The 14,566-nt window shown below is 37.8% G+C and overlaps 1 protein-coding gene across 1 annotated transcript in view; it reads left to right on the forward strand.

Annotated features, from left to right (window-relative positions):
• The window catches only part of Kif18a (kinesin family member 18A), a 66,093-nt gene that overhangs the window by 2,328 nt on the left and 49,199 nt on the right, over positions 1 to 14,566 (forward strand). The window contains exons 2-6 of the mRNA XM_076570243.1: positions 4,471 to 4,840; positions 6,208 to 6,365; positions 10,577 to 10,681; positions 11,298 to 11,408; positions 13,412 to 13,609. Coding sequence (XP_076426358.1) covers positions 4,516 to 4,840; positions 6,208 to 6,365; positions 10,577 to 10,681; positions 11,298 to 11,408; positions 13,412 to 13,609 — 897 coding nt within the window. The 5' untranslated portion in view covers positions 4,471 to 4,515. The remainder of the gene's footprint in view (positions 1 to 4,470; positions 4,841 to 6,207; positions 6,366 to 10,576; positions 10,682 to 11,297; positions 11,409 to 13,411; positions 13,610 to 14,566) is intronic.

Consider the following 14,566-nt stretch of genomic DNA (forward strand, 5'->3'; position numbering starts at 1 on the left):
TTTTATGCCCACTCGTTTTGGAATGGATCCTATGGTGCACTATAGACTTTTTAAAAAAAATTTTAAATTTATTTCACAGTTTCACTTCCCTCCTCTCCTCTTGTTCCCTCTCCCAACCTCCCATCTACCCCCCTCTCCCGCCACCATCCACTCCTGCTCTTATTCCATTCCTACCAAAGAAGTCTTACAACTGGCTCTGTTGATTCTATTTTAAGGAAATACCAATTAAGACTAAATATGACAAAATTTATCAGAATGATACCACTATTCTCAGAGCATCTTATTCCACAGAGAAAAAACAATAAATGTTTCATATTAAACATGGTCTGCACTTGATACAGAATCAACTAGATACTAATCTCTTAGTTACCCATGTTAGAAAAAGAAAGCATCACTTTACTGTAGGAATAATGTCATTAATTTCTGAAGACATCAGTATCTTGAACTATTTTTTACCTTTAAGAAATATATTTCTGAGCCCAGTGGTAGTGGCGCATGCCTTTAACCCCAACACTTGGGAGGCAGAGGCAGGTAGATCTCCAAGTTTGAGGCCAGCCTGGTCTACAAAGCAAGTTCCAGGACAGCCAGGGCTACACAGAGAAACCCTGTCTTGAAAAACCACACACACCAAAAAAAAAAAAGGAAGGGGGGATACATTTCTGGGGCCAGTGACATGGCTCAGTGTGGTAAAGGCACATTTCTGGGATCCAGGTGGTAAGAGAGAATTGACACAACCTAGCCTCTGACCTCCACGTGCATGATGTTGTACACACGCCCACAGACACATACAACACACATGCACGTGCAGTAAATAGAATATAATAAGTTTAAATATATATATATATATATATATATATATATATATATATATATATATACACACACACATATTTCTGGACTCAGATGTTTTGAGCAAAAATGATGGGGATACATGAGGGAGTTACAGGTAAGGTTGATCAAAATACATTACATACATGTATGAAATACTCACATTTTTAAAATGTGTTAAATGTATTTCTCATTGAGTCAGTGGTCTCTTTGTTATGGACGCTGGTGTCCATTTCCTGGGTTTAATCTGCACTCCCTCAGCTTCCTCAGAGACTATAACTACAGGTGTGTCACAGGGCCTGGGTATTTACATGTTGATTATTTTATCTGCCCTAGATATTTTATTAAGAAAAATTGATCCTGAGTAGAGCTCTATGGGAGAGCATAGGTCTTGGGTTCAGTGACTAGTATGGAGGGAAGACAGTTTTCTTTGCATTCTTGTTTTCAGAAATTAGGGAAATGTGTGATTCTTTAAAAATATGATCTTTCATTGTCTAAAAGGATAAAACTAGGTAAGGTTGAGGCCAAGCTTTCAAAATCCTTAATAAAGTCTAAAGAGTTTGCATCTGAGTTTGAAACTAATTGGGAATGTCTGTGGGTTTTTTAAAAGGCAGTCAATGTTATTCAAGTAACATTTTTGGAAGAAGTCTGACAGTCTCTTAAAGGAGCTTAAGAAGAATAATGTCAGATGTAACTTTGTGTCTCAACCTGTTACAGATTTTCAGAAAGATTGATCTTATTTCCTATTCCTCTTTGTTCTCTAGCTGGAGCACAAGAAAGCAAAGAGTCCCTTGAGCATTCTTTAGGCTCTACAGATAAAATTACATCCAGGCATTTGAAACTAAACAGTTACAAAGGAAATAAATGATTTAATTAAATTGACCACGCCAAAACCTAGCCTTGCAGCTCCATTAGCCTCCCCTTCACAAGGTTGTTACTATCACAGACTTTTGGACTTGCCACCTGAAATACGTGTGTGGGCCAGTAAGGTGGCTTTGCAGGTAGAGGTACTTGCTGCCATGTCTGAAGACCTGAATTTGATGCTCAGAATCCACATGAAAGGAGACACTGAGCTCATGCATTTATTCTTAGTTGCCTGGAGTTTTCTGTGCAGGGGTGAGGCCTGCTGGGCTTTAGCATAACTTCATTCTGATCCTTGTTTGGCTAATGTTTAGGTAGTCATGTTGGTAAGGCTTTATGGGTGTAGTTTCTAATATTCCTAGGAGACACAATCTCACTGCACACTCTTCCTTAGTGATCCCTGTGCCTTCAGTGCAGTAATTGTTTATCTACATTTTGATTGGTTGTAGTGTTTTGTAGTGGTCATCATCTGTCGCAAAGAGATCAAGGGTGAGGACTGCACTTACTTGTGGGTATAAGGACAAATATTTATAATGCAGTTAGGGATTATGCTGGTTTAGTAAAGCGATTATAGGTTCTCCCCCAAGGCCCATGACTTCACTAGTCCTGGGTAGTTGGTTAGGCTTTCAGTACCAGGCATGGTTTCCCTCTTGTTGATCGAGTTATTTCATATTATCTTATCTGTACATAGTCCAAGACCTAGTCAAGCATTTTGTTCAGAGTGTATACCTCAGTTATTTAACCCTGAAATTGAAAATATTCACTTCATTCTAGCTAACACACCCAATGCCATCCTAGCATTTGTTCCATTAGCCTTTTTTTTCCCTGTGTGAAAGTATATCTCAGAGTCTCTACATAGTAATTTTTACACCTTCAAATCTTTATTCAACTGGTAGTGTTTCCCAGTTTTGTTGTTGTTAATTAACAGGTACTAGTGAAATACATTTATGGAGTTCACTATAACTTTGGCATATATCCTTTGTTGGCTGAGCAAATTGATGATCTAAGTAATAAATTGATCTCACATTTATTTCCTGGTAATGAAAATATTTGGAAGTATTTTCTTAGCATAGACTCTAGTAAAGACTTAGTATGGTAGTTTTCTTTGCCTACTTTCAGAGTACAGGCTGAGACTGTAACTTGAATGGTAGTAGTAAGGACAAAGCAGGCACTTGACGAAGCATCAGAGGCAAACACTTGATCGCACAGGCACCACACACCCAGTCTCATGCAGGTGTACTCTGATGCATTGCTAAAGGGTTTGCTAACTGAAGAAATGGACAACAAAGACTTGACCTCTCACCTGCAGCTCACTGACTGGAACCCAACAGGTCCAAGTGTCTCACCTCTCTCAAGCTCTCTTCAGGGATTATTTTTTTTATGTGGGGGGTTGGGGAGGTTGGCCTTCTAGACAAGATTTCTGGCTATCCTGGAACTCACTGTAGAGACCTGACTGGCCTGGAGCTCAGAGGTCCACCAGCCTCTGCCTCCCAAGCGCTGAGATTAAATGTGTATGTCACCACCACCCAGTGGGATTTTTTTATTTTTTTAAGCAGTGTCTACGTAGCCCTAGTTGACTGGATCTCACTTTATACAACAAACTAGCCTCAAACTCACCAAGATCTGCCTGCTTCTGCCTCCCAAGTTCTGGTATTAAAAGTGCACCACCATGCCCAGCCATTTCTTCAGTCTTGAACCCAGGCTAGCCTAGAACTCAAGCTATCCTTCTTACTCAGCTTTCTAAGTTCTAGAAGTAAGCCAGGGGGTCAAGGGGTTTGTTGTGAGATTGTGTGTCTTAATAATGTCAGCTCCACCTGTAAGGCCTCACAGTCATGACTGCCTAAACATGAATTGGGCATGAACTGCCTAAACAAGGACATAACAAGAGACATGCTAATAAGGGAAAGGCCACAAGACCTCAGTGCTACACAGAGAAATACAAGGAATGCTTCAAGCAGGAGAAATAGTCCCTCCTTAAATGTTGTTTGGGGCAAGGGAGTGTAAAAGTGTGTGTGTATATACTCAAGCATGTGTGTGCATTTTGCAGAAGTGAAAGTGTCATGGCTTCTCCACTCTATATTGTTTGTGGCTGGTTGAACTTGTCAAACTATTGTTCTTTATCAGTCTCCTTTTGTTCCTGTGAGACTGTCATAAAGTTCAATCACACTTTATGCATTTACTGAGGTTCTTTAAATTTGCATGTCATTAAGAGATCGGAGACTAGGACCTCTGAATGCATAAGTAGTGTATACTATTTCTCTCCTCTTCAGACATGGGCTGGCTAGCTAGTGCAACCTAAGAACTAACCCACCCTATCTCTGAGATGCAGGTAGAGACAGACAGCCTGGATGCATCACCTTCCACTACCCAGAGGCCTACAGACAAGATCACTTTTATTAAAAGGAGTTCCCAAGCTAAAATTTCCATTATTACCCTGATATGATTCAGAAAAATCCTGCTCATCTTCATGATCCAACCTAAAAACTGTGCAAGAGCCATTGTGAAAATCAAATCATAAGTGAATCAGCACTAATATTTGAGTTTAAGCTTATGCCCAAGAGCTTGATTAATAAATATTTCAAGAAATTCTTAATATGCTTTTGTGTACATGTGTGCTGTTTGGGGGGGGGGATGTTTAAGTTTGTAGAACAATATATATACATATATATGTGTATATAATACATTTTGTAGGTAAATGGAACATAAACATTACCTTTTAAATGTCTATTACATGCCAGTTTTAAGTAAAACTAATAGTGACTTTTTCCTATTTAATTTCAGAGAACTACCTAGGCATCCATGTAAGCAGCAGCTAGGTTCCTGAAAATGTCTGTTTCTGAGGAAGATTTATGTCACCACATGAAAGTAGTTGTTCGTGTGCGACCTGAGAACACAAAAGAAAAGGCAGTCGCTTTCCATAAAGTGGTCCATGTTGTTGATAAACATATACTCGTTTTTGATCCAAAACAAGAAGAAGTCAGTTTTTTTCACAAAAAGAAAACTACAAATTTTGATATTACCAAAAGACCAAATAAAGATCTTAAGTTTGTATTTGATGCTGTTTTTGATGAAACATCAACTCAAACAGAAGTTTTTGAACATACTACCAAGCCGATTCTTCATAGTTTTCTGAATGGATATAATTGCACAGGTAATTGTTTCAGTTTGAAATCTAGTTTTGCTGTCTAGCTTCAGTTTTATTCTTGTAAATACAATCAAGTTCAAGGTATAAGCATTCCAGCAGTTTTAAGACCAGTAGACTGGATTGAAGTGCAGGCTTTCTTTGAAATGTAGTCATCATATGCAGCTTATCTTTTATGAAACTCTCTTCCTTGAGAAGAAAGTTCTTGCCATTGCCCCTGTAAACAGTCTTTGCAGTTTTATTAAGCCATATGCTTCTAATTGATGCCAGATTTCTCACCATTTATACTGACAAGTTGTGTCCACCACCGTTGGCCTCTGCCGGTCATCTGCCCCTCTCAGACAGCCTGCCAGTGCTGAGCACTTGAGTTTCTTTACAGCACCATCTCTAAGGTAGCTTAGTTTAAAAAGGTTAAAGCTGCATGAGCCTGAGAATTGTGTGCTGTTTTAGCAGCTCTTTGGCCCAAGAAGCATTCCTTGTACTTTGTACTTTGGGGAGCCTGTACTTAGTCTTTCAGAAAAGACCAGTTAGTTCAGTGTTATAATAATAGCTTACTTGTTTCTCATTTTTATAATTGTCAGTTTTTGTGGTGTTTTCTACAACATATTCCATGCTATAACATGTTTCACTAAGACTGTTTTACTCACTTTTGTCACAGAAAATTAACCCTCATCTTTGATCAAGAACACAATGATGTTTATTGGTCAGAACTGCTGATTCTAACATATATCCAGATGTTCTGGAGATCCCCCCCTCCTTGTATTTAAAAAAAAAAAAAGGATCCCTGTCAATACTATTCCTTCAGTTTCTCTCTGGCTTTATGTTATTTAGCTGCCTTAAGACTTCTTTCATAAGCTAAAGTAAAACAGCAGCTTAATTCATTCCAAAAATTATCGGTTATTAATATATGAGAATTGAATATGGTATTGGGTGTTTGCATTTGTAACTCCATCAATTTCTTTTATATTTGAAGAAATGCATGGCTTCTATATAGTACTGGATAGAATTGTGCAAATAAGTAATTTGCCTAAAACAGCAATTTTATAAATCGCCTTTGTGGAATTCATTTAGCTCAACAAGTGTATACCTGCTTTGCTTTATGTTATTTGCTAAAGCACAAGGATACACTCTCTGCCTTGGTAGAGGCAGAGTGGTCATGCTGCAAAGGAGGGATGTGGATAGATAACATATTCTGATGGCAAATAAGAAAATAGATGTTTCTGCCTGTGACAGTGTGGGAGGCACAAAATTACATTAGTGCTAAAGGTGATACCTATTGGATTTAAAGTTACTCTTCAGGATGACCAGTTAGAACTAGCCCCTAGACTATGTTGTAACAATGAGCACTGATCTCACCCCTTTCATTAAAAACTCAGTACTTGCATATGGTGCCACTGGAGCTGGGAAGACTCACACAATGCTAGGATCAGCTGCTGAACCTGGAGTAATGTACCTAACAATGTTACACCTTTTCAAATCCATGGATGAGATTAAAGAGGAGAAAGTGTGTAGTACTGCAGTGTCTTATCTGGAGGTAAGTTGTCACTAACCTCAATGTTAATCATTATCTGAGAAAACTCAATGGTCCATTCAAACTATTTTATGCAGGAATCTTCTTGCCAATGTTTGCAATCATTACATTCCTAATCATGCACATTTTCATGATCTTACTCTTAATTTAATTTAAATTATAGAGACGTCTTATAATAAAAATCCTGGGATCCTGATATTGGGGTAAAAGCTAAAAGAGATCAAAGAAGCAGAGCAAGCCACAGCTACCTCCTCTCACCTCAACTCCTGAGCCTGAAAGAGCTCCAGCCCAAAGGGCTTCTAGCTGAAAGGGATGTTTCTGCCGAAAAACCTTTAGTTCCTATCTCCTTGTACCTTATACACCTTTCTCCGCCCAGCCATATCACTTCCTGGGATTAAAGGCATGTGTGCTTCCCAAGCAAAGGCATGAGATCTCAAGTGCTGCCACCACTGTCTGGCTCTGTTTCTCTCCAAGACTGAGTCAGTCTTGTGTAGTCTAGGGTGGCTTTGAAATCACAGAGATCCAAACAGATCTCTGCCTGATGAGTGCTAGGATTAAAGGTGTGTGCTGCCACTGTCTGGCCTCTGTTTAATCTAGTGGCTTTTTTTCCCTCTCCTCTGATCTTCAGGCATATTTTATTAGGGTACACAATATATCACCACAGAGACATCGCAAAAATAATTTATAGAAAGAACCTCCAGATGACCTTCACTGAGATGTCCTATATGTTAAAATTTTACACCTGCAGTTCAACCTCTGTTGTGTGTACATTTATTATTTGGGACTGCTTAAGGTATAAATTTGGTGAACTAGGAAAATTTTAAACAGTCACTGAATGTTTCTCAAAATCGGCAAGTTAACAGTGATTATCACTGTCTACTCTATGAACCTTAATGCATTTTTGCTAATTATATTACTAATGCCTTTTCCTGAAAGCCTTCCAGATCATGTATTACATTTGCTTTGGTCTCTTTTAATGAGCAGTTTCTGTGTTTTCTTTGTATTTTCTGACACTGCCGTAAATCCCTCAGTTTGTATTTGTTTCTATTAGAGTTGCTTTATATGCTGGCAGACACACCACAGAAGTAGTATTGAGTGCTTCCTACTTCATATCAACTCACTTAGGTAGTTGATTGGTCCCAGTATTGGCAATGTTAACTTTTATAAATTTCATTATCCTGGAATTTGCAGGGTTTGTTGATTATTCATATTTGAATAAATTATAGATGGTGGTGATCTTTAGACACCAACATTTTTTTGTGTTTATTCCTTAGCATTTACTGTAAGGAAAGCTTTTCCCTTTGTTACAATCACAGAATCATGGGTTATTTAATAGTCAGTAGATTATAGGCACTTTCTGTGATTTAGGGGATGAGAACTTTTTTTTAAAAATAATTTTTATGTGTATGTGATTGCAGGCATGGATGTGGAGATCAGAAGACATCTTTTAGGAGTTGGTTCTATCTTAACACCTTGTTAAAGCAGGATCTCTCTTATGTCAGGCTATCTGGATTTTGGCCTTCCAGGCCCTGCTTCCTGTCTCCCCTTACGAGTGCTGGCATTATACATGCACACAAATGCATCTGGTGCTTTTTTAAATTAGGTTTTCATACAGTATATTTTATATTTCATATCCCACAACTCTTTCCAGATTTTCCCCTCTCCCTATCCACGCAATTTCATGTTCTTTCTCTTTTAAAAAAAGAAAATGCCACTAAAAACATGGAGTACGAATTACTTCTGAGCATGGACCTGCTCTAGTGTGTAGTTGGTATACCCAGTGTCACTCCATTAAAGAAAAATGGTTTTCCCTTTCCCGGCAGCTATCATTTGTGAATAGCTTCTTGTGCAAGGGTGGGCCCTTGTGTCCACTTACTCAGCTAAATGCTGAGAGTTTTATCCATCTTGAGCTTGTACAGGTCTTGTGAATGCTGTCACAGTCCCTGAATTCATATGTACATCTGTCCTGTTGTGTCTACAAGATGCTATTTCCTTAATTGTCCACCCTCTCTTCTCTGAGCCTTGGAAAGAGTGTGAGGTAAAGAGTGGTGCAGGATATAACTTTGGTCATCAAGTTTTCTTGGTGTGTACTTTGACCCATCTTAAACACATTTTAGGATAGATTTCATGTAACCTGGCCGTGAACTCATGATCCTCTGCCTCAGCCTTCTTTAGGTTGGGATTATGGAAGTATGTCAGCACATACATATTTGTGATTCCTGTTTGTGTGCTCATATTGTGAAGATCTGGTCAGCCGAAGTTGCTTTCAGCTGCCACTACCCTTTTGTTATACTTCATCATTCTTTGAGGACTCATAAGAGTAGCTGATATTCGACAAATGACAACTAAGGTGCAGACAGGAATTGTTTACTCAGGTAGTATTTAGAAACCCCTGACTTCACTGGAAATGTTAATTAAGCATTTATTTTCTAGTGTCAGAGTATTTCTCTTATTGGATCTTGATCATTAAGGGCATGTACCAAGATTTTTTTTCTGTTACATTCTAGAAATAGGTCTGGCTACACTTCACTCCTTGGTTACAGCCAAGGAATTTAAGCTTGTTAAAATCACCAGGTAAGGGCTAGAGAGTTGGCTCAGTGGTTAAGAGCACTTATTCTTGCAAAGGAACCGGTTTTTGTTCCAGCACCCATGTGGCGCATAGACATACATGCAGGCGAAACACTTATACACACAAAATAATAAAGTAACTAAATCTTTAAAAAATAAATTCTCCAGGTAACTGGCTTTCATAGATCACCTTGAGTACTCATTTTTCATGGTTGGTTAAAGCAGGTAAGGATGGAGAAGCAGTCAAGAGTAACTGCTATATATTAGAAAAAAAAAGATCTAAAAGAAAAGTATCTACTCACCTAAGGTTATTACATTTTTAGAACGATTTTATTATTGAATGTAGAGACATACCAAAAAAAGAAAAATTACTGTAGACTACTAGAACATGAAAGGAAATGATGATATATGTACACACCTACTATGCCATTTTGTAAGGGTTTGGATGTGCATTTTTTCCCATGCTTAGAATCTACCTAAAATGTCGTGCATCTTAATAATGCAGAATGCTCTACCAAGAGCCCTATCACCAGCCCAGAAAAAAACGTTTTTAAAGGCCTGATATTCTGATTTTTCTTAATTTTTTTCAGAAGTCTTGTTTATCAATCTGTTAGCAGATGCTGAATTTTGTGCCTTTACTAGATCCATAAAATGAAGTCAGTCATACTATTTCTAATTATTGTTTGTACAAGTCTCTTTTACATGATCCTGCAGATAGAAAATTAAGATGGGTGTTCAATGGAGACCGTAAAGAACGGCCAAGCTTCAATCCTTATTCTGCTGTTAATTTTATAACCCTGAGCAAAACCACTCAGGGTCTTAGTAGCTCTACAATCAGATGAGAGAGTCTATTACTAATTGTATGTTAGACTGAAATTGAAGGAGTAAATGACATAAATATGTAGCACAGATTCTAATTGATCTTAGTAATAGAAACCTGGAGTTTGATATCGGGGTAAATGCTAAAAGATCAGAGAAGTAAGGGAGCCAGGCACAGTCACCTCTAGCTGAGCTCCTGTCTACTCCTGCTTTAATTTCCTCTCTCGGCCCCAGCCATATCACTTCCTGTCTTTACCTCTCTAATGCTGGGATTAAAGGCATATACCTCCCAAGTTCTAGAATCAAAGCCATGAGATCCCAAATGCTGGGATTAAAGGTGTGAGCCTCTGCGCCTAGCTCTGTTTCTCTTTTAGACTAGACCAGTCTCGTGTAGCTCAGGGTGGTCTTGAACTCCTGAACTTCCTGCTTCCTCCCAAATGCTGAGATTAAAGGTATGTGCCATCACTGCCTGGCCTCTATGATTAACTAGTGGCTAGGCCCACCCTCTGATCTTCAGGCAAGCTTTATTTGTTAGAGCACAAGCAAAAAGATCACATAAATGTACCTGTTTCTGACTGGGTTTTTGTTTAACATTTAATCTCTGAAATTGGTGTGTTTTGCAGAGATAAGAAAGCTGGCTTACCTTTATTTTGTCAGAGTTGTCAAATCAAGAATTAGTGGGTGAGAGTATAATAACTCCATCTTTACTATTCAGTTGTAAACTGATGTGATCAAAATCTGGGGTTGTAGACCTTCAGTTGGCTATGTGCATGTGAGATAATTAGTTACTTAGACATCCCTGTTATTGTGGTTCTTTTTATTATAAGGTATATAATGAACAAATTCGTGACCTTTTGACAAATTCGGGGCCACTTGCTGTCCGGGAAGATGCCCAAAAAGGAGTGGTTGTTCAGGGTCTCACTTTACACCAGGTATGTTTATGAATGTTTTATGAATCTATCCGTTAGAATAGCAAATCTGCAGATTCCATTTCTACCAGCTATTAGTTCAACTCCACTGTGTTTGAAAAACAAACAAGCTAATGAAATATAAGACTGAAGTGAATTACAAAGTATCTAAGGCCCTAAGGCCAAGGTCACAAAGTTACTATCAGAATGGAGACCAGAACTGAGGATGGCCTCATTCTGCCTTTTATTGAATATTCTTGTTTCATTTTCTTATGAAATATTTGAGGGATACTTTTCCTGCTAAAATTCTTACTGAAAATTTATTATTCTGTTAAATACGTTTATATTTTTAACTCAGAAACTAGACTTTACCTCTTACTCCTTATGTAGCACTAAGTACTAAACAAATGATACATAGTCCATATTTATTAAGGATAAATTCATAGAAAACATTTTCTTTTACCTTTCAGACTATTGTTTGTTGAGTAAGTTTACTGAGGGTCTGGGATCTAGCTCATTGGTTGAACACTTTCCTTATGTTCATCCTTGGGTTTAAGTCCCTGGCACTTAAATAAATAAAAGTTAGTTGAAATATATAGAGATAGATTACTAAATATTTCTTTTCTATTTGAACTCCTAGCCCAAATCCTCAGAGGAAATATTACAGCTACTAGACAATGGAAACAGAAACAGGACACAGCATCCCACCGACATAAATGCTGCATCTTCTCGTTCTCATGCTGTTTTCCAGGTATCAGGCCTTTGGGCTATTACTCCTAGTTGAAGTTTAAAAGAAAGCCAAGTTCATGAATAATTTTCATATGTGGCAACAAATCTCATCTATAGACATCTCTGTTCCTCGGCACTTCTTTGATTTGCAACTTTTGTTAGCTATTTGACTTTATTTTAAGATATAATCTCATTAAGTTAACCAGGTTGGCTTTGAAGTCACTAAGCAGCAGTGGCCAGCCCTGACTTCAGTTCCTTTTACCCCAACCTCCTGAGTAGCTAGGGTTACAGGCACTGTAAAACCTTACCTAATAAGAACCAAGGTCATTAGCATGAAGAGTATATTCCATATAGTACTAAGATGCCTCCTCAGCCCACTTTGCTCTTGAAAGTACTTCAACATCGAAAATGTTTAGAATTGAGATGACGTTCATCAAACACATGGGGTTCTACTTTTGTGATCTGCAGAATTTCTGGAAAATAGAGAATATATTAAATAGGGAGTGGTAAAGTGGAAGTGGGAGATACCATGTAATCAACAAAGATCCAAAGCTATAGATATTAGTATCCATTATTGTTTGTAGTTTCTAGTTCTGTTTATATCCAAATGGTTATTTATGTAAAGTTTTATTATAGATTATGCTGTGTGAAATCCATTTTTCCAACTTTAAAAAAAGTATTATGTGTATTTGTGTGTCTTATGTATGTATGTAGTGTGCCATGGTGGATGTGTGGATGGCAAAGTACTTTGAGGAATCGATACTGTCCTTCCCCCATAGTTGGGTCTGGGAACTCTAACGTAGTCATCACGCTTGGCAGCAAGCACCTTCTACCTTCTTACTGGCCTGGGAAATGCATCTTATCAAGACCTAATTGTTACAGTTGAAAGTGTTCATATTTAAGGCAGTCAAGCCCTCAGGTAGTCTCCATTCAGTGGTTTCATTGATCTTTTCTCTTCCACTGACATTTTCTTTACCAGTAGTCGTCAGAGAAGTATTTATGACAATGAAATTTCTCTAGAATGCGTTAGATCTTTCCTATGTCTTCATCTCTCTTCCACCTATCTTGTTTCAGTTGAAGTGTACAAAGCAACTGAAGGTGGTTATATAAGGGTGCACACCTACTATACATTAAGGCCCAGTTTTAATCTCCATCACCATTTAAACTGGGCACAGTAGCTCAAACCTATAATTCTGGTGATTCAGAGGTAGAGAGGAGAGATTCCGCAGTTCAAGATCATCCTTCACTATCTTGTAGCCACATGATCACCAGTCTCAAAAGAAAAAAAAACAAAAATGATCAATAAATTATACCTTCCTGAGCAGCTGAAATGCTTGAAATGATCAAATTATAAAGAACAGTTTATTTTCACTCATAGTGCTGGAAGTTTCCATCTGATGTCAGCTGGTCTTATTACTTTGGGACCTGTGGTGAGGCAGCATAGCACATCATTGAACAGGATGTTACTTACCTTATAACCGGGTTTTGAGAATTAGGACTAGAAAAGAGCTAGTATTCTAGTCTTTACTTGAAGGAAATGCCACCCTTAATCCAAAAACCTACCACTTGCTGCCCTTTTGTTGTTTGTGAAGTATAAGGGACAATATCATATAACCAGGTTGTTCTCAAACTCTTGGACTCAAGTGATGCATCTACCATAGCCAAACACACACACACACACACACACACACACACACACACACACACACACACACACACACTTCCCCATAAGTAGCCTGTACTACATATAGAACTATCGGGTTTTTATCTAGTAGCATCAAGGTGGACAAGACAGTTGACACATGGGCCTTTGGAGAAACCTTTAATATCAAAATTCATATATATAAGTCTTCATTTTCATATTTTTCTCAATTCAGTACTTCTGGTACTGATAAGTATCAGACAGATAATATGTTGTTGTGCTGGTTTTTAAAGGAGAGTGACTTTGTCTTCATGTATATGTATTTTTGAAAATAAAACATTTCCTTTAATTTTATTAAATTTTACCCTATTCTATAATTTAAGATTTATTTGCGACAACAGGACAAAACAGCAAGCATCAATCAAAATGTCCATGTAGCCAAAATGTCACTCATTGACCTGGCAGGATCTGAGCGGGCCAGCACTTCTGGTGCTAAAGGAACACGATTTGTAGAAGGCACAAATATTAATAAATCCCTCTTAGCCCTTGGGAACGTCATCAATGCCTTGGCAGATACAAAGGTAGGTACTTTTTGTTTACTTGCTAAATGTTTTTAAATAGTTTCTAGAACATGTAGATCTAGATCATAGGTATAAGTGACTCTGAGGTATCAAACAGTGCTGTATGAGATTCATTTTATGCTTGTTTTGTGTGTGTGTGTGTGTGTGTGTGTGTGTGAGAGAGAGAGAGAGAGAGAGAGAGAGAGAGAGAGAGAGAGAGAAAGAGAGAGAAAGTGTGTGTGCGTGCATGCATTTTTGTGCTACTTGAACCCATATACCAAATTGAACCCAATACCTCACCTGTACTAGGAAAGTACAAGTACCTCTGGTTATACCAGGATCTCAGATGAGTTGATTAATCTGGTCTTGGACTTGTAACCTCTTGTCTCAGCCTTCGCTAGCAGTGATTATAGGCCTCTTCCACCAGACTCAGCAATGGTTCCTTTTTTTCAGTCACCCAGCTTTGAACTTCATTGTAAGCAAATATTCGATGATCACTAAACAGCAAGAATGATAATTGAATGATAAATGACATGAAGACATTAAAAAAAAAAAAAAACTTTAGAGCAACTCTGTCTAGTTAGTATTTTATAATATACTGTGAAATTGAAGTGATACAAAAGAGTGAAGGAAGAGACTTAAGGTCTAAAGTATAGTGATGTAATAGGATGGTTACTAAATGCTTTCAGGCATTTCAAACCATTTTGAATGCTTTGTGTACCAGAACTAGTTAACTAGTAGATAGTATATTTGACAGTACAGTAAGTTGTTTTTGAAATGTGGTAATTGAAGCTAAAGTCTTAAAAACCTTAGGAAAACTACTGTTAAGTTGTTGAAGGTGTTATTTTAATTTAGAATAATGTTTTTTAAAATTATTAGGAAGATTTAAGAGAAAAATTTACTAAAATAACATGACCTTTGAAAAAGCAGCATGTTTTACATTCAAAGTTGATTTTTACATTCAAAGTTGAAAACTGG

The sequence above is a fragment of the Peromyscus maniculatus genome, chromosome 4 (genome assembly GCF_049852395.1).
Source record: "Peromyscus maniculatus bairdii isolate BWxNUB_F1_BW_parent chromosome 4, HU_Pman_BW_mat_3.1, whole genome shotgun sequence".
Lineage (NCBI taxonomy): Eukaryota > Metazoa > Chordata > Mammalia > Rodentia > Cricetidae > Peromyscus > Peromyscus maniculatus.